Raw genomic sequence first — 24,063 nt, 5'->3', positions numbered from 1 at the left:
TTATTATTTAATTATGAAAGAAAATAAAAAATACGTGTCTAATATTTTCATAATTATAATTGAAATTTCGTCATCTATCCTATTATACAACGATACTAATTTTATACTAAATTAACTTTCATAATTGCACTATCACTTAAGTATTCACAGCTTGCGAGACATATTAGTTGCTGCTTAATTCCGATGATTGTGGTTATTATTTTTTTATTCAGTAAAGCGGCTGTTCTAGTTCAATGGAGTCCTATCACTGTGATATCATACTGATAAACACTAGCCGGTGACGTGCATTGATAGTACGATACGGAAATGACACGCATGCAACGTTTTTAAAAAACGTACGTTAACATCGCACCGATGCGTGATGGATATTTCAAAGAGACCGTCTTGAATATTTTCTGCCTATCAAATCACTAATTCTTCGACTGTACTTGCCCTTACTGCCTCATTCATGGTAAACTTTTGTTAATAAACAAAGCTGAATAAATAATGTTGCCAAATTAATATCAACATGTCAAGTCATTCGGTGTCTCTCTAATTTATGAGTCATATGCACGATTTCGCCTACACTCCCCAGGCGGGTTAGGGAGGTCTGATGGTCTATGGTCACGAAATTGGGCCTCACCCCCGTATTCACAAACGATGCTTGCTTAAATGAAGCAGCAAATCGAACGCACAGCGTTGAATAGAGCTCTGTGATTGGTTCGTGTGTCACCCTGTGCGTCCACGCGCACTGTGAGACCTCATAGTAATGTTTGTGAATACGGGCGTTAGTCTCCTCTACGACTTCCACGGAAAAAGTTAATTTCTATTTTGTTTAGCCGAAACCACGGCCAGTTGCTCAGCTGATACTCAACATTAATGTTTACCATGAATACTTTATACAAGGTTATTTTTTGTATATACGAAAGCCCAAACACGTGTCACGTATTTTAATCTTAAGAATCAGTATAAAAAAATAATTAAAATGATACCTTAAAAACTCACGAAGTTCCAAGCTTTATTTGTTGTCCCATTATCCGCACGCGAGTGTAGACATCGTACAGCGCGCGGCACTTTCGTTGTTGACAACGCAATGTTTGTTAGCTTTGACAACATTTTCCATACGCGCAGAACATTTTAGTAAGGTGTCCGTAAATTATGGATTGTAAATATTATTTAGCCAAAATGTAACATGATATAAAAAATATTGCGATGGATTCTATTATTGATTCTGAACAAATAGTTTTAAGGTTTCGTATATACTAAAAATAACCTTGTATAAATAAACAATCAACTCACCCATATACTTCAGCGTGCCGCAGAGGGTAGACGTTCGGGAGCCGATGGACAGCCACTTGGATAGCCCGAAGTCTATGAGGCGCACGTGGTAATCAGCATCCAGCAGTATGTTCTCAGGCTTCAAGTCCCGGTAGATGACGCCCGCGTTATGGAGGAAGTCTGGTGACAATTCAATTATTTTTCACATAAATATTCGTAATTTCTGAATTACCAGAGACCGGTCCAGACTGGTTGGTTAGGGCTGATATTGATATTAATGTAGGTATTTAGAATATTATGCCAATTTTTGCAATAATAGTAATAGTAAAGTTAAGCGTCTTATAAAATTGCATGACACAAACGAGCATTCATGTGACTATCTGCTAGAGTCAGTGGAAACTAAGAACAAAACTAAAGAATACTTTTACGGCTGACGTAACATATCTAAATGATTAATGGAGGACCAATACGTTCGAGTCTCTGAACTCTGTTTATCAGTACTAACAAAAAGAGTAAAAAGCAAACACAGATGTTCAAAGCCGCTATTAAAAAATTGTAAATGACCTTACCTATAGCTATGGCAATCTCAGCAACGAAAATCTTCACTAAATCGAGGGGCAGCTTTCCGTAACTATCTAGCAGCGCTAACAGCTCTCCACCAGGAATGTATTCTGAAACTGATGGAAAACAATCGTGAGATACATCCTACTGAATAACGTTTCGTAAAAGATCTATGAAAACCTGAAAATTTTTCTACACGAAAAAAAAACGGACAAACCTCTTTCTATTTTTTTAACAATCATAACAGCCTTCTATTTGTAGTTTGTACTACAACAAGAATGCTATTACGATAGCAATAAATACATACAAAATGTCCACGATTCCAGATATAAATGAAAGCAATCATTACTGACGATGGCCCTCAAAGGATTCGAACCCGCAACCGCTATCATTAGTCCACGAAACGAACCACCAGGTCAAGCGGCCGTCAAATTAAAGGGTCGCCGTCCAGGATTTGACAACAATAAGGTCAAATCGTTTGTTGCCCAATTTAAATCATCCGTTATTGAGTTGGACACAAAAGCCAACTGTTTACTATCCCAGTAGAAGACAGTTTTACGTATGTAAATAATAAATAATGGTACGCATGACATTTTATGAGCATGTATAACCTTTAACTTTTCCATAGCCTCAGTTTTACCACCTTAACTTTAACCGACGTATTTTGTACTAGCTTTTGCCCGCAGCTTCACCCGCGTGAGATTTCGATTGTCTCAGATCGTCATAAATCATAGCCTATATGTTATTCTGGGTTATAAACAATAATACTGTAAAGTTTCATCAAAATCCGTACAGTAGTTTTTGCGTGAAAGAGTAACAAACATCCAGACAACCAAACTTTCGGATTTATAATATTAGTAGGATAGCAGGATTTAGTCTGACCGGCTTTTGATGTTTGTTATAGTTGTAACATCTTCGTTCGTTCGTTTCAGCCGAAAGACGTCGACTGCTGGACAAAGGCCTCCCCCAAGGACGTAACGTAAAGAAGTAACATCTTACTTTAACACCATCGTGCAACCCAGGGTTTAGTGTCATATCAACGTGTGTCACGCTTAAAATGTGTAGGTATGTTAAACTACTGATGCAATATACTGAATTTAAATCTCCATTTACGCAACAAAATACAGCGGAAACAGCGTACTTCTTATCAAGTTATTTAATTAACATACTTTTTCGATTCCAGGAATCATTTTTGTTAAGAGTCTACAGAAGTCTAACTTATTTTATTCACCTAACTACACGAGCTACGACTGTTAACTATTAGAAATAAAATAAAATAGAACCTATGTAGATATAAGTATAATCAATTACTTATGACAACTAAAATAGAATGGAAGTTCAAAGTGTAAATTATTACTAACTTAGGCGTCTTCACGAAAGAAATGTAATAAAAAAAAGCCACAGATTATTAGATAGCGAGGCGGTGATTTAATCATTTCAATTCTAATCGCATCGCAACTCACAGGCGGCAATGACCTCTAACTCAACTGGTATAAGGAGGCATTTGCACTGAACTCGAGTGACACAGCACGACCTCGGTGGTTGACTAACACACGTCTAGCCGTCCGGGTAGATAACAGATAATAATAACGACCCCATCACTAAAATAAAAAGATACAGAAGGTACAGTCGATAGCATACAGATTAAATATTGTCATTGGAAAATAGCACCAATCATAACTGCTTAGGAATATAGTTTTATATGTCTTTGTCTATACGTGTCGTATTCTCGTATTGCACTTTATTGCGACATAGTTTATCTATTGCTAATTAATTAAATGGCTAATTAATTAAACTTTTGCGCACTTAAGTATTTATAAAAAAAAACTGCACTAAACTTTGGAAACATTTTTCTTAAACGACAAACCATGCGATTTTCAATCTTCTTTCCTTGTAATAATGTTTGAACTAATCTTTATAGCAGGAGGCAAGTCTAAAACCAGTGTAGCGGTTCAAGAAAACAAACAACTTAGCACTTCTGTATCTATTTGTTTAATGACATAGCCTACTCCACTTATGCTACAAAAAACTGTACCCAACACCTGTTTGAACATACATTTTTTACTTTGAGTTAGTTGGTGAATTTATTTATAGAAGTCTATTCACATTATGGTTACCTAATAGAATGGACAATCGTATTTCGCGCAAGGCGATTTCGAAGGATTATTCCACTATGTTCACCTGGGTGATATCACCTGGTTGAAAAAAGTTGAATTTTTGGTGTCCTCATATCACCTTGGATCCATATCACCCAGGTGAAATGATTCGACGATCAAATGATTCGATTTGTTCATCTTAGAATTTATGCTTCAACCACACCAACGTGTGCAGATCGCCATCGCCGATGGTGTTGAAGCTAGATTACAGCTAAACTGAAATGTTGTACCATGACTAAAATTCGCTTTAACAAATTAATTTCTTTAGCAAATCGCGTGCATAAACGTTTTCTATATTTCAGAAATATCTGGCCATGACATCTCTGAACCGTTATTTAGCGTTGATAACAAATCAGGCAGCATTCCACTGATAATCACTGTTGAAGCAAGTGCTTCGTTTTACGCATCTCTCGTATTGAGAACAGTTCAGCAATGTTTATTTACGTGTTTAGATTAGACATTTATTTGGAGCACGTGTTATACGCAGTTTATTCAGCCAGTTGCCAGTGCTCGCGTGGAATTAAATTCGTTACAGATATTTATTGCCACAATATGGATGTTTATTACTCTTTGACGCAACTACTAAACGGATTTTGATGTATTAATGTTTATTCATCAGAATAACATGATTAGGCATTTTTTAAATTCACGCGGCGAAGCTTCGATAGTTAGTACCAAGTCTACAATCTAGGCAAGTTTCTTTTGTTTACACAACTCACTACATATTTATCAATAATACTAATACCAAAGTCCAAAAGAGTCTCCATTACTGATCAGTAAAATTATGGAGGAATTCAATATTTCGGGGTCATAGTCAAGGTAAATTGAAATTTAATACATTAGGGAATATTTTATAATCAAGGACCAAACTTGAATGATGCTATAAATTTTAACTGAGTTTTCCAGCAAAATAAATAAAGAATATTTGGTAATCATTATGCTTACGAAGATACATAAAACCTACCAAGGTTAAAAATATCAAGGGCAAGGCAATTGTGACCCACTTGCCTTACATAGATACATATAAGTTAATATCCACACTGTTAATAATATAAAACGAGTTCGTAAATGATTTTATCAAAATTAGAGGTCAAAATTATTTTGCATGATCATAGTCATGATTGTTTTAGATTTTTTAAGATGATGTCTTGAAATTAAAACTTTAACTCACCAATATAAAGTCTTTTCTTAGTCTGCCAACGGGAGACCGCCCTGGCTATGAAGGAATGATGACCGCAGATGGTTTGTATACGCGCCTCTTCTTTCACCTGTCGCACAGCGTTTTCATTTACTATCTGAAACGGTAAATACATAGTTTAAAAACAATATGACTCAGTACCCATACATTTGGCTACGAAAATAAAGAGGGAGCTGTTGATAAAGAATGATGAATAGTAAATAACACCATAAACAAAGAAATTCACAGAGTATGACGTCGTATATTTTGGGATCTATGATTATTTTTCACTGATTAACTATGTTTTTAAGTGATAAGATAAAAGAGAATTGATATAGAAGGTTAAGGCATAACAGTAATTGCCTACCTTGCTAAGTGTATCATTAATAAAAATTTGTGGTCTGTTAATATCTGTACAGGCAAGAGCACATCAAAGTTAGCACTAAAACTCATTTATTTCGCTTTTAAAAAGCACTATGACACCTAGTGTATTTATAATAGGAGTGATTTTCCAACCAAAACAGATGTGCTGTTGAGTGTGCCTGCCACTGACTACCAGTACTAGTCTAAAGAATGTAAAACATTATAGTAACCAGCTCAGAACAAAAGCCCAAAAGCCGATAAGATTACCAAAGTAAATGCACTGTAGATAAAGAGTAGTTTAGAGTGGAAGTTTATCGTACATGTAAATTTCATTAGGAAATATAAACAAATTAGGTAAATGGGTCAGCAGATAAGCATATTGCGAGCTGATAAGGCAGAGCACTTTGTTTGACAAGGTTCACAGTGAAAATATACCTGTACGATGATTGAGATTAGAAGAACGAAAGAAATAAAATTGTGTATAAACTGGTTAACTTTACACTGACTAAATGCACAAAATTACATTGAAATAGCTAATAAAGGCTTTAAAATAAATGTATATTCAGAGAAAGAAAGAAAAATATAGTTCCAGAGTGTGGAACTATCAAAGAATTATTATAAAATAGGTAAATACCTATTTCATGCTGGTTTTATAAGTCTATTTTAGATTACGTAATTTCAATCATGTTTTGGTAACCAGTAGTCACTAACTACTAGTTACTACCTAACAGGAATTCATTAATATTATAATGGCTTGCTAATTGAATCAATAAAAATGCACTGCCAACTAAAGTATTTTGAAGTAAGTATTTATATTATTTCTTATTGATTAGGTAATCAAATTGAACCTGTATAGTAACTAGGTATCTTACCAATAATTATAAAATGGATCAGTTCTACATAAAATGTTTTTTAATTTGGTCAATCAAAAGGAACAGGAAACAATATAAGTTAAATTAGGGTCTGGTATTTAACATTATTTTCCTTTCTGGTTATTTAAATTAAATATTACTGCAATATTCAGTATGTAAAAAAAAATAAGGTAATAGGTTAGAGCTTGATATTATACAAGTACAGGTTTTTTAACTATTGAAATCAGAAATGAGGAAGAACATATTATAGACGATTAATTTCAAGAAAATTAGGTACCATTGAACATGCTAAATTTAAATAAAATACTCATAATTAGCAGTTGGCTTCTTGAAAAAATAACACTGAATAAAATAATACTATGAATTCTTTCAATGGAGAAACATCATTCATAATTTCATACATATTATGAAAATTTACTTAATGTTAATTGATGAGATGGTGTCATCATGTCAATTCAATGGAAAAAAAATTGCATAGCAACTCAAAATTTGTGTGAATTACCTGTGCTTTACTAAGGACTTTCAGTGCATACTCCTTATTGTCACTAAGTTTTGTTACTTTGTATACTTTTCCGAAGGCGCCCTTTGCGATTGTGTCCTCAAATTGAAAGTCCTTCTGTAAGAGGTCAGCGGTGATGGGGAATTCAGGCAGGAAGATCGATTCTTTGTGAGCGACCGGCCACGCTGTCTTGCTGGCTTCTAGGGGATTTTTTAGAGTTGAGTCATTCCACCTAAAAGGTAATTAATCCAAAATAACTTAAAAAATAAGTGAAGTTTAAGGCTGAGTTCCACCACCTGACTTTAACCGTATCTATAACCAGATAACCAGTGTTTTTTGTATGGAGTTTGACAGATTTTTTAAGTTTGTTAAAGTAAGATGATGCAACCCATACTAAGTTTTTATGAAGAGTTAATGAATTTAGAGTAAAAGACCACTACAAATTATAATGAGCATTTTGGTTTTAGTTCCAAAATGAATGTCCTTTGATTGATGAAAAAGAACATAATTTGCAAAGCATAAGCTTTGAGCTGTCCAAATCCAAAAAACTCCAAAAATTGAATTACAGATTATTGAAGATTCAATAAAGAGCTTTGATTTCTAGCATATTTGATTCAAGATAAGTGACATCTTGTATCTAAGCTCTTTTAAAAAAAATAACATGTGCAGTCTGAAAGCATTTATAATCAAATTAACAACAGACAATTTTATTGTTCTGTGCCTAACAGAACTGCTAACTCATAGTATTTTTTGAATAAATTACCTGATTTTAACTGAACAAAAATACCATGATGAAACCTTCATGATTGATTGGTAGACATTTTTATCTATTCTACACAAATATATCTAGCATAGTGTGTATGGTAAATTATTCAAAACACAAACATTACAACACTATTGTTATGAAGTAGTTAATTATGTAGCTACTGGCCACTAACCTTCTACGAGACACCCGAGACCAAGGCCGAGATGCGCTGTACACGGACTGGTTACTGGTCACGCTCACGAACGAGCGTCCGCTGAGGTTCCCGACGAAATGCGATAAACTGAACTACACAAACAATAACAACATGCACTTTTTGTCACTGGTGAAAACAAAGAACTGACAGCGGACCCCAAACGGACGCCAACGGTCTCGGACACCCACAAAAAATGGTACTGGCACTAGACAAAGACTTCCACTATTATGTACATACGAAATATTTACTATTACGTGTGTTCAGCTGAGGATGACATTAGCAAGTTTTCGTTTCATCGCTGTCGCACTTACCTGACTTGTAAACGGCCCTTCGCGATCTGTGTGCGCAGATTCCTTGTTGCCTCTATGCTGACTGCTTTTGTTTTGCGAATTTCCCATTAAACTAAACAATTGGTCCTCTGAATTCGGAATAGTTATTTTTACAATTTTTACGGCAAAAATATTGTGTGATCTTCCAAACCATAAATCACCCATAAACAAACACTAACCACAAACAATTTTCCAAACAATCCAACCACAGATAAATAAAAGTTACAAACTAATTACCGGATAACGTTATCGGTTATTTTTATTTGTCTATACTCCTCTTTTCTTGAGTTGCGTGTTTTGAAATAACTGCATCTATTTAAAGCATTATTCTTTATCTTTATATTATCGTTTCTGCACTTCTTCTCCAGCAAAACATTGCTTGAGAGCATGCGATTAATGCGGTATAAGGCGGCTTTTCAGGTCATTTTTAAATAATGCTAGCTAAGCTTTTAGGTAGTTAATAAAACCAAAATCATACTTTTCACTAGATTAATGTTTATTTACTAATTTATTATTAAACACTGCCTTAACAAAGATACGACACGATAAAGTCGCCATAAAGTTTTAAGTTATTTAACTAAATAAGTAGGTACGTAAGGCCAAAGAACTTACTTACCTATGTCCTTAATGTCATACCTACCTCGAGATAAGCAAGCAAAGTTCGGCGGTGGAAGGTAAAGGCTTATCAATAGATTTCAGCTATCAAGATGCCATGAAGATCTCGCGTGCACACAAATATTACCTAGTTCGTAATCGTTTATTTTCCACCTGTCAGGAAACTACGACGAATTCAAAAATAACTCTACCTACACCATTGAAATCCATTGCCGGTCGCCTGTCCCAGTGATATGCGTGCAACTACTATGTCCTTAAGTCGCGGATTCGATTCCCGCTTCCCACACAATCAAGCATTAATTTAAGTGCATGAACATGTATTTTCTCTATGTGTTTCCTTCCTATGTGTAAATAGGTATTTAATGAAGGTATTTATTTAAATTTTTTTTAAATAAATACCTTCACCTAACCTAACCCAAGTGTTGGTTATTTTTAAGTAGTCTGTGTGAAGCTATTGACTAATTTAACGGGACCTTTATTTGTACGTTTCAGGTGTTTCTTTATAGCGCGATTCTTCTTCCACTCCAAGAACCTTGCTGTGGTGAACTGTTTGATGCGTTGTATTAATCCTATAGCTACTTCAATAGCAAAGAATACACATGAAATTATCGTCAAAAGAAAATAACATTTAAAAACTCCTCCCAGATCACTCATGTCCAAAGCTTTAATAAGGGCTTCGTCTTTTATATCGGTAAATCGATATTGCTCCCATTTGTCAACCAGCCCAGCTTGTAAATAAATTAGCATTATCCGGTTAAATTGATCGCTCATCGGAGAATTTCTATGAAAAATAAAGTTGGTATAATAATTATGAATTTGGTCCTTAGTTATATGTAGATACTGCTCTCCTTTGTCGTTCAGTTTGTTGCGTTCCAAATACCGACCTACCGAACAATCGATGAGACAAAATCTTCGACTATCATTGCTCATGTGGTTAACGCAGCCAAATATATCTTGGATAGGAACGAGCTTCGAATTGATCTTCCTAAATTTTTCTTCTGTATCCGGCAGTACAACATCAGGTGACGCCATGCCTTCTATTGGATATCCTTTTTCGATTATATCGTCGTACGTGTCCACATCTTTGCCTCTCTTATGTGCACTGAAGAACGATATTATAGCTGCTTGTGTAACAAAATTAATGGCAAAGAAACTCCAAATCGAAAAGAACAAAAACATCCTAAACGTCTGTTTCTTAGGTGGTTTAAATAAACTCACAGATAACATGTTTCGGTATGCATTGATCAAGTCTTTGCCGAACTGATCAAAACTTGTAGAGCCTTTTTCTACGAAGTTGAAAATGAAGAATACGAACCAGGTGCCTAAAAAGCAGAACACGAATTTGATCACTAACGTGTAGTTTTTTAGGAGCACTTTCACGTCGAATAAAGTCGTTTCAAAACCAGCGCGATGGGCCATAAAGCACACACCACTTGCTTTAAAAGCTGTGGTCATATCTATCTCGACAATGACGAGGTCGAACTGGTAAATTGGTATGAGGAGCAAGTCGCCTCTCCGTTGTGCGAATTCGAATATCTGTTGGATGCTTTCTTCGAAGTCGAAAGGGCCTTTCATTATTTTTTCGCTGGGAGAAAAGTCTAAGCTAAAATTCATGTTCTGGGACAACGTAGCCCAGACCAATCCATCTCGTCCATTTAGGGTGTACGTTCCGTCATCATTTACGTTTATTCTCACAAAAGGTACTACATCTTTTACATATGCCCTAAGAGTAAAGCCATGCAAATCTTTGGTTTTGTCATTGAATAATGAGCTGCCTAAAGACGAAGCATTATCTTCGTAACTTTTCACAATAGTTTCAAAGCCAATACAAGTTCCAAGATGGTCCGCCCGTAATTTAGAGCGTACGGTTACATTGTGGCAACCTTCTGTACACGTGAAGCTCTTCTCAAAATTCTCTATTGGATAAGTAATCTTCTTCGTAGTCCAGCATCCATAGCTGTATTTTAACTTGAAATGTTCGCTGATGTATGGATTGTAATGCGTGACTGTAAACTTTTCGGTGTCATCATTATATTGTAGCAGGATGGCATTACACATTTTGTAATACCACAATATAAATAATATCTTGGCTATTATGTCATTGCTTTCCTCAGCATTCTCGTAATACACAATTGTGTTTGCATGTGGGTGCCAATATGGTATGTCGCGGGCAGTATTCATCTTCTTTTCGAAGTCATCAAAGTCAAGGCATTTTAGAACTAGCGTGTTGACCCGATACTGCAGATGTTCTACGACTTCGAAGCCATCATACTCATCGTCTGCAGCGAGGAATGCTCGGTGCATGCTTTGAATTTCCTTATAAAACGCGTCCGGCCAGTTGCCTACCGCCAAAAAATTCATCCACCCTTTTCTGTTGGGGATTGCAACAATCATGTCTCTCTGAAATTAAATACTTTATTCAGTCCTAAAATCAATAAATACACGAATACTTCGTTAAACATGGTTAAACTTACGATAAACTGAAATTTCTCTTTCTCATAATCTCGCTCTGGCAAAATGTCATTAATATTACCAGACACAAAATTAAACTTCAACATAAATAAAAGAAATAGAGTCGCAAACGTTAAGCCTATTCGACCCATGATGTCGCAAACAAAAGTCTATCTAAGTCTTACAATAATAAACTAATAAGTAACTTTGGTTCATTCAATATTGATATCCAATCAAGTTATGGTTACAAATTATTATAATGATGATGAGATGATCATCAAATGTGGCAGGGGTAATTTAGAAAACAATATTACAATAATACAGTACAGGTAGGTTTCATATGAACCCATCATTAAAGCATTAGGACAGGGATTCTCAATCTTTTTCCATAATAATTCAATTATAATTATAGGAGACATCACGAATTTTTAATGAACATTTTTTTTGCCTAATTTGGAAATAGTATGTCATTGACATGACACAAGAAAGAAAAATACTTTTCAACAATACCTTAATCTGTTTATTCTTAAAAGTTGATATCCTGATACATATTAACATTTTATATACAATCACAGTAGTAAAATACGAGGAAACGTTAATAAAGCTCATTCTAAATAAATAACGCACTTTCTTGATACAGCTGGCATTAAAGTACATACTAACATGGTTTAACATTTCTGTCTATAATTAGGTACTAACTAAAGTCGATATTTTAACTTTAAATATTTTTCTATAAATAACAAATGCAAAATACGAGTAATATCTAAGTGATTCGGGAAGTAATACACCGTGTTACTTTGCATTCTTGCCATATTCACAGAGATAAAAGTAGGGAACAATACCTATTATTTAAGATAAACAAGAGACTCCCATAAAGAAAGTACACTAAGATTTTAGTAAATTTGGTTTTTCAGTACAAATCGGAATAAACCAATTTTGTCTCGCACGTTCTACAGGTGCAAGTGGAATAAACCTAGTGGGCGTGGCCTAGTTCTTAATAATCTGTTGTTTTATGGCTCTGGGTACCAGCCTTTTTATCCAGTCATAATAATTATTTTAAAATACTCTTCAGTTGATTTCAGATTTTCCTTTCTACTCTCAGTTTCTACTTTACGGGCTTAGGACCGTCAAAAATACGTAATAATTATTAGGGTTTTAATTAATTTGAACATTGTACCCTATTTTTACAAATTAATAAATTAAGTATGAAATGAAATCACCTTATTCACAATTAATTATTTATTTATAAGTTCCTACTTACAAAGTTTACGTACTGCGAAGCAAGTATTCAATGTGTCCTCCGTTCTGATGAAGGCACAGTCTAGCACGGCGAAGCGTAGGTTTTCCGCTTTAGTTTTCGCAACACAAACGTTTTGTCTCACAATTTCACTAAAACAATCCTTTCATGTAACGCGTTTACACTGTTTATCTCTTCTGCGCATACCAGTCGTTTCAAGTCACGCCAAAAATCCATTGGTGTCAGGTCCGAGGATCGTGGTGGTCAAGCTACTGGACCACTCGTCCAATCCACTGTTCACCAAATGTATTATTCGCGCACTTGACGTCCTTATTGTGGGGGAGCACCATCCTGCTGCTAGTAGAGCATTTGGTGTAACGCTAAGGGTACGTCATCAAGCATTTCGTCTAAGACGTCTTGCAGACACTCCAGGCACCATTTTGATTAAATTATTCGTTGTTTGAATACACTTCAGACATTTTTGTATAATTTATAACGTGATTTGTGATTGATGGATTTCTCAGTTTTTTACAAGTGTCAAAAAGACATTTTAAAGACAATAGATTGCAATAGACATGGACCTATAAAAAAAGTCGGACGGATTCTCATCAACAAAATACTGTGACATTAGGATACACCAGCTTGCCTGTACGTACAGGCCGGCACGCACACATTCACACCCTGATACACCACTTCGAGTGCAAACTTCACACAGTTGACACATTTAAGCAGCGAAAAAACAACACGAATACGACATGTCTTGTGTGATGAAATTGTGTAAAAACCGTTCTGTTCGAACAAACAAAAATTAAGGAATCACATTTCACAGGCAAAATAATAATCCAATCACTTATTTCCCGACATTAAAATATTGAAATTAATTGAAATCAAACGTCATTCACTCGAAAAAATAATACGTCAAAGACCAGTGTTCTCAGTTATTTACGTGGGAAAATTACCCGAAATATGGGAAATTAATAATAATTTTAGGACTTTTTAGTTATTTATTACGCATACTATTGAAATAAAATAATTTATCATAATAATTGTGTTTTAATGGGATATATTTTCATAGGCAAATTTTATCCTTCCCAAAAATGTGGAACTGCAAAATTCAAATTTTCTTACATTGATTGCAAGTCAGTGTCAGGTTGTAGGTATGTTAAAAAAAATCTATCAGAGATAATAATAATATATTGATGATGCATAAGATTATGATTATAATGTACACAAGATTCGTAATTTGTAACTGCGTGAATCATTTTTGATCAACATTATGCACATACCCTGACACACTGACTTGCAAACAATGTAAGAAAATTTGAACATTGAAAATTTCGCGCCTACCTCATCGCATTCACCTTTCATCCTTTTAAAATGGCACGGAATAATTCTGTATACATTTCCAAGTAACATCTGCCGATCTATGTTTTTCTTAAAATAAATGGGTAAAATGTTTTGGCTAACATGGCATCCCTAAATTCACTCACACAATAGACAAACGCCAAAATTTTGCGTCACAGTTTTGTTGTAGCGCGAGTTCCGTCCGCCTTTTTTTATAGGTCCATGGCAATAGATATTTTAAAAATACAATAAAAAGTTAAAAAGTCTTCATCACCATCGCCAACAAGTGATGTGCATGCGTTACGATAATTAGTGATGTGTTTAACAGATTGTCGATAAAATAAAATACTCAAGATTAAAAAAAAATTTTTCGGGCATTATTTTTTAACGGATTTGTGATCAGTATCAGTAATATAGTCACCTCTGTAAATATGGCAAGAATGCAAAGTAACACCCTGTATATCATGTTGGCAAGGATGGCAATTTAATTATTTATTCTTTTAATTGCCGCGCGCTAAGCAGCTTAGAAAAGTTTAATAACAACTGCTACCTGTTCACGTGACTGGTTACGTCATAATGTGATGAGGACTATTATTTAAACCGCTTCAGAACTCACCAGTTGGCGCCGCTGTCTTATCACAAGCAAGTGTGAGAACCAAACTACAGTGGCGCAAAGGCAAACTTGTGAACTCGGACGCGGTAGGATTTGCGCTACATAGAGTAAGGTCCTGTCACTTGGCAGTGGTGTCAACTGTTGAGCACAAAAACAATAGACCTCATTGTACTGACTTTCATTTTGATACACATGTACAATTATTGTTGTGAGGATATATTAAAGAATCGGTGATGGACTTACAGACGACTGCAAATCAAACTAAACACTATGGCTTCTAAAACAATTGTAATAGGTGCTATAATGCAACAAAAATGTATAGTCTGATGTGCTATCGACATTATACACAAATGTTATTAATGAAAGCGACCGTCATAATCATAAATGAATGATCAGTTCTAGCAAAGTTGTATTAACTCTTCTTACCATGACGTCTTTAATAGTTTTATGGCATGCTGATTTTATAAAAATATGGTTTGTACATTTCACCTTTATTGAGTTAATAAAAGTATATACATCCAACATAATACTAGTAAAACAGATACATATAATTTAAAGTTAACTACATGAGGCGATTGGGTTTAGGATATGAACTTTCTTTTTCATGCAATAAAATTTCAATAGGCTGGCTTTTTCATCTAATAAACATGAACGAATCTTCTGCTAAAGGCACTTTACATAACTTATTCGTTAATATTGCGACAATACGTAAGCTAATGCTCAAATCCTATGACTTTTCATTCTTGTTCAAAACCACTGGACATGAACGGGTAGTTTTTATATGGGCTTGAAAACAACAGAATCCCTAATCTTTAAGTGACCTCTATGAAAACAAAATTCATGTTATGTGTTACCATAGGGGTCACTTAAAAATTAGGGATTGATGGTGAAAACGGGCATTACTGTAACAAAAATAATGGGGTAGTTGACAGCACCAATAAATACGTTGCGTTGCGTTGTTGTGTTGGCATTATTGATATATGGTGTCAACTGTCAACTCCCCAAACCTGCCCTTATCGTATAACATTTGAACTTCAGCTAGAAGTTCGCTTTTTTAGCTTTTTTTTTTCTACACTACGGCTTTGTGCAATACATAAAGAGTGTTTCATTTCCTAGACTCCCGTCATGACCAGTGATTTAAAACAGACAGCGCGCTCATTGTAATTAAAACCTTAACACTTACGTTCTAGGGTTTTTACTGCTATTTTATTACTTTCTCTCCTTCAGAAGCTCTTGTAAATGATCCCAGGCGCGGTCGATTTGCGCCTGCGTGTATTCGTAGCTCCAATATGGACTGAACACTATATTCGCGGCGGCAATTTGCTCTGCGTTCGAGGGTTGGGCCTCAATTCTTTGCCGTGCCTCCTCTTCGGTCAAGTTGTTCCGCTTTTGCAACCTTTTCACCGCCTAGAAAGAATTATTGGGGCCTTTATAATTATATTTTTTTTCGTTTTTACTATACTTAGCGAACTTTAAGCGTTTACAAAATAATTACAAAATAAATTGCCATAATGACCAGTAATAATTATTTTTGTTAGGTACTGCTTAATCTAAATTATTTTAGTTTCTCCTGTCTACTATAGACCTCAACGAATCGCCGGTCAATGTCTCGACCACCACACAATAGCGTTAACAGCACATCAGATTTTTGTTGCAAAACAGTTTATTACAACTGCACAAGATTTCTAGTACCTTTTCAGGCGGGATGATGACCGACCACAGCTGGTGGCAGGAGTGGTACCACTTGGCACGCACCATCACGGCTGCTTCCATCACCACCACGCGGTATCCTTGCTGGCCTAGCTCTCTGATTTGTCTCTGGGCCTCTTGGAGGACTGCCGGCCACATTATACTGTTTAGCTTCTCTAGCTGGTCCTAAAATGTGAAAGAAAGATATGTACTTAGTCGGTTTATGAGCTGATGACAGAAGAAAGAAAGCAAAAATATTTATTTGGTACAAGTAGAATAATAAAACAACGACTATCAAGCAGGCCAAAATGGCATCCGCCTTGCCGTAACGGCAGATAGCTCGTCAGAACGAAAGCAAATGATACGTTGCGGCAGCGGCAGGACGTCTTACATAGAAATATCTGTCTGTGGGAGGCCCACGAGCGGTGCGGCGCCTCGTCGCACTATGAGGTGAGATCGTTGCGGTTACGCATCGTGTTATCACGTGGTTGAAAAGAACAAAACTAAGGGTCAACGTTGAAACTCGCTCGCGTGTCTGTATCGAAAAATAGCAAGCTACGTAATGTGGCGTAAAAACGCGCGGCGGTAAACAGGCACCCGCTCCGTGCACCCGCGAAAGTTTTAGCGTAGGCCATAACGCCACTGTACCTTGTCACTGAACACGATTTGCCCCAGCACTTTCCTGTCCACCTCCCCTGTCTCAGTGAGGATGTGCTGCCCGAAGGCGTCAGCCAACGTGCCGTTGAGCGGCAGGCCTGGCTTGTACAAATCGTGCGCGATTATGTCGCAGTTTACTAGACCAGCGCCCTTTTTCCTGTGAAGAAATAAATTAGTGAATGAAAAGTTTATTTACATTAATATTTCGTAACATTTTGTTCATGTTAAGAAGACACAAATGCGTAGTAAATGAATAGATCAAACCAACCATTTTTAAGCGCTCTCTTATAAACTAATTCAGTACCTCTTTCTGACTCTTTAAACTTTAAACCTCAATGAAATCATTCAAAGAAATGACAAAAAAAAATCATTATTAATTAACTTTTTTTGGACGTGGCATTTTCAGTCTTATTTTATGATTGCAATATTTTAGTCCATAGTGTAAACAAAATAATGCTTATAATGATTGTGTCCTTTACCTTAACTTCTCTGCAATATTGCTTTTTCCACTGGCAATGCCACCTGCCAGTCCTATTACGTAAGGCCAGTCTGGAATATTTGGATTTGGCTGCAAAATACAATATTACATTAATACAAGCAACTGTCACTACTGAGATGCTAAAACCTACACAACCCAATGTGACAGTGTAGCAAATTCTTTGATGTGAAAATATTTGAAAATGGATTACAGAAAAATATTTTTCATTGATTTTAAACCATGTGTTATCTCACTAAAGTTCAAAAAATGGTGGCATCAATTTTTCACCACCAAATTAAGGTTTCAAATAAATAAATAACCTTTTAGAATATTAAAATAGTAAGACACGGGTCTTAACGCGACGTTTATTAATGAGTTACATTATGTACTCACAGCTTGACGTTTCGGCTGCGATGCTGCAGCCGTGGTCGAAAGCAGACTGACAGAACGCGAAAGTTTAAAATCTTTTAGAATATCTTCACTTACTACTGGAGGCCTCAGAACAGTCCCAAGCAGCCTCATCCTCTGGTTACTAGAGCTGACCTTCTGCTCCTCCTCCTGAGACCTCTGAGGGTGAGAGTCCTCGGCCAAGTTGATGACGTACGTGTCCATTGGATGAAGGCCGTTTTCTTTCCTTTTCTCATTGATCTTCATAGCCCCACGGACTGTCTCCTCACTGACTACTATCATCTGTAGAAGAATTTGTAACTGTTATAAAAATGTAACTAATGAAATTGTATTATTATTTTTATAATTTGGCCATTTGTAAGTACTAATTCAATTAGCCTATGCAAATAAAGATAATTTTGATTTTGATTACATACTTACGACCCGATCGAGTTTACTGGTACAGGTGCGCCTGTACGGCTAGCACGAAAACCTTTCGAGTTCGAATCGTTTGCGTATTTAGTACGAAAACTGTAACTACAACAGCGCCCTTGTGAACGTGTCGTAAAGTGAACTTAGTATGAGAAATGGTTGCACGAAACTTATTTTGAGAATCAAAATTGTCACCTTATCGTTTAATTCGAAGGTTGAGTATCGAATTTTGTCAAATACGCAAACGATTCGAAGACGAAAGTTGTTCATGCTAGAGGTACTGGCAGGCGTGACGTCACATGGACGCTCTGGTGCGGACGGGGCCAACGCAGGTAAGCAGGAGGGAAAGTCGCATTTCAGCGAGGTGCGCAGTTAGCCCGATCGGGTTGTATATTCTTCGAAATCATTTTAAATTAGTCCCCGTATAAAAGTATCAAATAGACACCTCTAGCCATTTTAATCCACATTATAGACTTAAAAGACACATAAATAGAAAGTCATCCCATTACAGAAGCTTCTATGCATAGTTATAGTTAAAAATAATATTGAAATTAATAAAGTACACTTTACCTGGAACTTAGGATCATCTTTAGTGGGTCCATACAGGTCTTTCAGAGGGAACACATGGTATTCCAAGTCTGGATTGATGTCAGTTAGGAAGTTTAATACAGCCTTTATTCTATGTTCCACTGGTTCTATTAGCTCCCATAGTTTTTTAGCTGTAAATCCATATTACAGTCAGTAATAATAAAAATAATTGAATTTAGAATTAGTATTGCATGACATAATTATAAGTTATAAGGGCGTGTGTCGATGATCCGGTTTCCCTCCGGTCCGACGCCATGACGGTGCCGGAAGTCCGCCGATGTCCACGTTCGGTGACGAACCAGCCCGACGCCGGAACGGCCAAAAACCGGGCCGAAACCGAACCGTCAACACACGTCTATGAACAGATAATAAAATTAACAAAAAAACTACACTTTGATTAAAGAATAAAAGAAGTTGTTTGCAGGTCCTTACACTGAATCATATTAACATCAGTGACGCCCACCGTAACATGTTTCTTGGAGCGCAGAACAGCTTGCGATAGAAGGATTTTATGGCCATTGTGCAAGCGGTCAAATGTTCCACCAAGGGCTACATATTCGTAAGTCTTTACCTCTTGCTCTTTGGTGTTAATATCTCCTAGACTTACATCTGAAAAATCTGGAAACATGGATTTTATTAGGATACTAAAACTTCAGGACACTTAACACTTTTTTGGTCTACTAAACAAATGCTTTTCTCTACATTCATTATCATCATCATTTCAGCCATAGGATGTCCACTGCTGAACATAGGTGTCCCCCAATGACTTCCATATTGACCTATTCTCTTCAGTGAACTTTAAATGGGTTAAAATACTACATAATAATCATAAATACAAATAAAAATATTAGGAATCTCCCTTACCAATGCTTTGAAGTTTACAATCAGTATTTAATGTAGCTACAGATTTTTTTATATCTTCCAGTTCATTAGTTAAGGCACTATCATACAGCAAAATATCTATTGGTTTACTCGTTTTTATAGTTTTCGCAGCTTCAGTTGGCTTCAGCATCAGTCTTACATCTAAATTAATGCACTCGGATGTAGCCTAAAAAGTGAAATCATAGTTATAAAACTGAGAAGTTGGATGTAATAAGATCCTGTCTTTAATATTTTATGATAATCTTATGGTTAAAAACTTAAACAAACTAGGGATCTTGGTTAAAATTATAGACAAGAATGTATTAATTTAATATTCTAGCTGCAGCTTTTTCAATACTTCTTTACTTCATAAATAACTAGCTGACCCGGCGAACTTTGTTCCGCCTTAATGGCAATAAATAAGCAGACTTTTTTTATTTCGAACGGGATAAAAAGTATCCTATGTCCTTCTCCTGGATCTAAACTACCTCCCTGACAATTTTCAGCTAAATCGGTTCAGCCGTTCTTGAGTTATAAGTGGAGTAACTAACACGACTTTCTTTTAATATACAGGGTGTTAGGTAAATGGGTATATGAGCCGACACTAGCTCATGTTAACGTCGGCATATAAATGATATGGTGAAGTCAGAAATTTGATATCATCATTTAATTTTTTTTTATTTTCATACAAAATAAATTTTATAAAATCCGATTTGTATGAAAATTAAAATAATGAAAATGAAGATATCAATTTTCTGACTTCACCATACAATTTATATGCCCATGTTAATATGGGCTAGTGTCGGGTCATATACCCATTTACTAACATCCTGTATAGAGTATAGAGGTTATAGAATAAAGTTATTCAGGTTACCTTGGTGTACAGTTGCTCTATTTCTTTACTGACTACTGGCAATGAGTTTTGTGTGTTCTTCATAAAGTTTATGTACAATGTTTTTTGAACATGTTTAGAAGCTTTTTGGCACACACTGTGCGCTTTCGCAGCATGAGACACAAATAATAGCCCATTTTTTGCCATCGTTTCTCCTGAAATTTGAAACATTAAAGAGATTACTACAATAGAATACTGCAAGTAAGTTTCCAATGATGCAACATCATAATAATACACCCACCTGCGGTATTCATAATGAAAATGTAGTATGAAGTTAATGACAGTACCAAGAATAAGAAATATTCACTGTATGAACGACAATTACACATTATAAAACTAAGTCCAAAGGTTATCTATATTACCTACATCCATGTAAATCCCACTCCAAGTATAAAATGACATGACAAAGTACAAACACACTCTTACATTATTAAATGCACGTATATACACAATGTCTTTAATATTTTATGAATAATGAATATATTAAAAATTGTAAACAGCAATAAAACGGATACGAAAGGAGAAACTTTAGTATTACCTATTAAATAAAATAACAAAAATCCACACTTATTTTATCTGAATTATTGCGAAACAGTCTATAAAAATAAACTCAGTTTATTATTTATTTTTGGATTTTTAATTCAAATTCCAAATTGGTTTGAGGTTATGTTGTTGACAACAAAATGTCAAAGTCATTGATGTCAAAGTTACATCGGTTGTCTAATGATAGTTATAGATGACCCACGCTGAACTGTCCCACCAAACTCAATGACAGGGGGGCGCTACCATCGTTCAACTATATAGTTCCAAAATACTGGACTGTCCTGTCGATGACATTGACAGTGGGGCGCCACCGTCAATACCGGATCGCTGGTTCAGATTTTTGCCATGTTGGAAACCATATAGTTGAACGATGGTGGCGCCCCCCTGTCATTGAGTTTGGCGGGACAGTTCAGCGTGGGTCATCTATATGGTTTCCAACATGGCAAAAATCTGAACCAGCGATCCGGTCACAGATATGGATAGATGCAGCATGTGTCAAAAATTGTATGAAGCCGAGCGTGCCACTTTTTAAACGTCATTAGTGTCATTTTAGCGAATTTTAGTGATTGCCGCAACGTAAAAGTAATCGTATCATCGTACTGCATTCGCAAAGTCATCGAATGATATCGTGTGACTCGATTCAAAAATTAATTAATTCCGATAAAACTGATAGTTTGTTAAATTTATAGCTAGTCTGACTGTGGATTAAAATCATTTTGTAGCGGTAGACGTTATTCTACAATTCTACATTATTAATTTGCAAATAATATTTTTGTTGTGCCTAATGTTTATGAAAGTAATGATCGTTATTCTACAATTCTACATTATTAATTTGCAAATAATATTTTTGTTGTGCCTAATGTTTATGAAAGTAATGATCGTTATTCCATTATGTTAAATAGTACTACTAGTAATTCATACTTAATTCCATACTTTTAAATATCCTAGTAAGTAAATGACCTAGTTTCATAAAATAAAGACTACTAGCGGCCGCCCGCGACTTCGTACGCGTGAATCCCGTTTTTCCCGTTAATTCCCGTTCCCGTGGGAATTTCGGGAATTCCTTTCTTAGTGCACCTCTACGGTACCTAAGCTACGTCCCTTCCAAATTTCAAGTGCCTACGTTTAGCCGTCTTTAGGCTGTGCGTTGATCTGTCAGTCAGTCAGTCAGTCAGTCAGTTTCTCCTTTTATATATTTAGATTTTACTCAAGCTTTTTATTTTTAATAAATGTAAAAATGCGTAGTTTTGCCAATACGTTTTCTTTCATAAAGCTAAGTCAGGTACCTAGTTTTGAAGATATTTCTAAACGACAAAATCTCGGCCGTCGTATACATCTAGACTAGTAATAGTATAAACTGCGATCACTGACCTAACTTCTTGATTTGTATATTTCGACGTTATACAGTGCACTCTGTCTTCCGCGATCACTGATCTAACTTGTTTTATAATTCTTCTACTGCTACTTTATTCTAATTAATTACATATTTGTTACTCGTTGCTGTTAATTACAATTCTCAATCCGTAAATAATTTCTTCTCTCTACCGTGTTCGTACTACTGTCCTCGTAAAATCATCGTATCCGATTGTTGTAATCGGATTACATGAACATCACTCGACCATGTATGTCCATTTGGACATATCGGAATGGCACGCTTTGACTAGCAACTTGCTGTATCTACTCTAATCCATATCTGTGGATCCGGTATTGACGGTGGCGCCCCACTGTCAATGTCATCGACAGGACAGTCCAGTATTTTGGAACTATAAAGCAAAGGAATTAAAAATCATACTAGCTAAGCCAGTGTCTGTGATAGTAGCCGAAAAAGAATTTTATTAGGGCCATTCTTATTCTTACGCATTTTTGTGTGAGATGTAAGAATAACATATGTTTTTAAAGAAAATCAGAGCCCCGATTACGGTAACTTTTAACGTCTACAATCCAGACGCGTTTCTGATTCTGCAATACGATTGGTCAAAACAGCTGACGTACGCTGTTGAACGACCAATCGTATCGCAGAATCGAGAAGCGTGTCTGGATTGTTGACGTTAAAAATTACCGTAATCGGGGCTCTCTGCACTGTATATTAATTTACTTAGTAAAATACCTCTATTAACTAGGCCCAATATCATTTTTATCATAAAACTATTAGAAGAATATTTAAAAAAAGTTACAAGTCCAAAATGTCACGGACCGTGTAGTGTGAGATTCCCGGATTTGGACATACAATATTTTTTTCTGAAGAGATGTTATGTTATTTTGATAAATATTACAGTAATTATGCAAGATTAATACATGTTATATAAGACTGTTAAAAATTTATATCAATAATAATTACCATTTTTGATTTTGAACACCAAACATTGTGTGAGCAGTTTTTGTGTCACAACCACGTGCGCCACTTTAAATATGCGTAACTCGGTAAAAAACTATCTTTGATATTGACATCCCTTGCTAAGTTTTTTTAGAACAGTAACATTGTCATCTTATTAGATTTGCAAATGGCTGAACGTAGTGAGTGAGCCGCAAAAAATTATTTCCTATTTATTTGAAAAAAAGGACAACCATAACACGTCCATCCCGTGTACGGTTATTAAAGGAAGGTATCAATGTCACGCTATTGTATAAAACATAATTATGTACCTCATGCAGTATAGTTTCAGATAATTGCACAAGATCTGCTAATTCACAGATAGTTTTTTGGATATATCGGACACGTTCCAAATTGTCACGGCCATGGTATTAAAAATGTGTCACTACCGCAAACTATTTAAGTACATGGTCGTGACATTACAACGCGTGGTTGTGACATTCTATTTTTATTATTTTAATAGTTTTTGTTGTTCTGCTAAATTATTTTGTGTATTGTGCAATTTTTAGGAGTAGCCTTTTTAGTAAGTGTACTTATTTTTCGCTAGTATGATTTTCTAGATGCCACGAAGGAAAAATTATTGCACTTTATCATTTCTGCAGTAATATCAAATTTTACTGAGACAGCTCCCGGTAAAGGCCCTGCAGAGGTGGTCGGAGTTGTTTTAAAAGGAATTGCTATTAACCATATTTTTAGTGGTACGGTGACTATGAAACATGTTTAAGTTGTCAA

At 35.6% G+C, this 24,063-nt stretch overlaps 3 protein-coding genes across 6 annotated transcripts in view; all 3 read right to left on the bottom strand.

Annotated features, from left to right (window-relative positions):
• Positions 1-8,351, bottom strand: part of LOC135075246 (serine/threonine-protein kinase S6KL) — a 63,951-nt gene extending 55,600 nt beyond the window's left edge. Inside the window, exons 1-6 of the mRNA XM_063969622.1 lie at positions 8,156-8,351; positions 7,824-7,936; positions 6,889-7,117; positions 5,146-5,269; positions 1,827-1,934; positions 1,279-1,437 (exon numbers count right to left, since the gene is read on the bottom strand). Coding sequence (XP_063825692.1) covers positions 1,279-1,437; positions 1,827-1,934; positions 5,146-5,269; positions 6,889-7,117; positions 7,824-7,936; positions 8,156-8,338 — 916 coding nt within the window. The 5' untranslated portion in view covers positions 8,339-8,351. The remainder of the gene's footprint in view (positions 1-1,278; positions 1,438-1,826; positions 1,935-5,145; positions 5,270-6,888; positions 7,118-7,823; positions 7,937-8,155) is intronic.
• An 869-nt stretch (positions 8,352-9,220) lies between these two features.
• LOC135075439 (uncharacterized) lies at positions 9,221-11,182 on the bottom strand. Its single transcript, XM_063969879.1, has one exon. The coding sequence runs from the start codon at positions 11,180-11,182 to the stop codon at positions 9,221-9,223; it is 1,962 nt and encodes a 653-aa protein (XP_063825949.1).
• Positions 11,183-14,281: 3,099 nt separating this feature from the next.
• On the bottom strand, positions 14,282-21,095 carry LOC135075244 (bifunctional coenzyme A synthase). 4 transcript variants are annotated; one of them, XM_063969619.1, is made up of 10 exons: positions 20,956-21,095; positions 20,400-20,572; positions 19,529-19,712; positions 19,097-19,282; positions 18,647-18,795; positions 17,744-17,947; positions 17,259-17,347; positions 16,771-16,936; positions 16,126-16,308; positions 14,282-15,840 (listed from the first exon to the last, which is right to left on the bottom strand). In XM_063969619.1, exons 2-10 carry the CDS (start codon positions 20,562-20,564, stop codon positions 15,643-15,645), a joined length of 1,524 nt encoding a protein of 507 aa, XP_063825689.1. In that variant the 5' UTR covers positions 20,565-20,572; positions 20,956-21,095; the 3' UTR covers positions 14,282-15,642. The 4 variants fall into 4 exon arrangements, with proteins under 4 accessions (XP_063825689.1, XP_063825687.1, XP_063825688.1 ...); XM_063969617.1 differs by lacking the exon at positions 20,956-21,095 and adding an exon at positions 20,659-20,937; XM_063969618.1 differs by lacking the exon at positions 20,956-21,095 and adding an exon at positions 20,780-20,937.
• Between the last annotated feature and the right edge of the window lie 2,968 nt (positions 21,096-24,063).

The sequence above is a fragment of the Ostrinia nubilalis genome, chromosome 10, assembly GCF_963855985.1.
Source record: "Ostrinia nubilalis chromosome 10, ilOstNubi1.1, whole genome shotgun sequence".
NCBI lineage: Eukaryota > Metazoa > Arthropoda > Insecta > Lepidoptera > Crambidae > Ostrinia > Ostrinia nubilalis.
The sequence above is the reverse complement of the archived record's forward strand: the minus strand, read 5'-3'. Positions and strand labels throughout refer to the sequence as shown.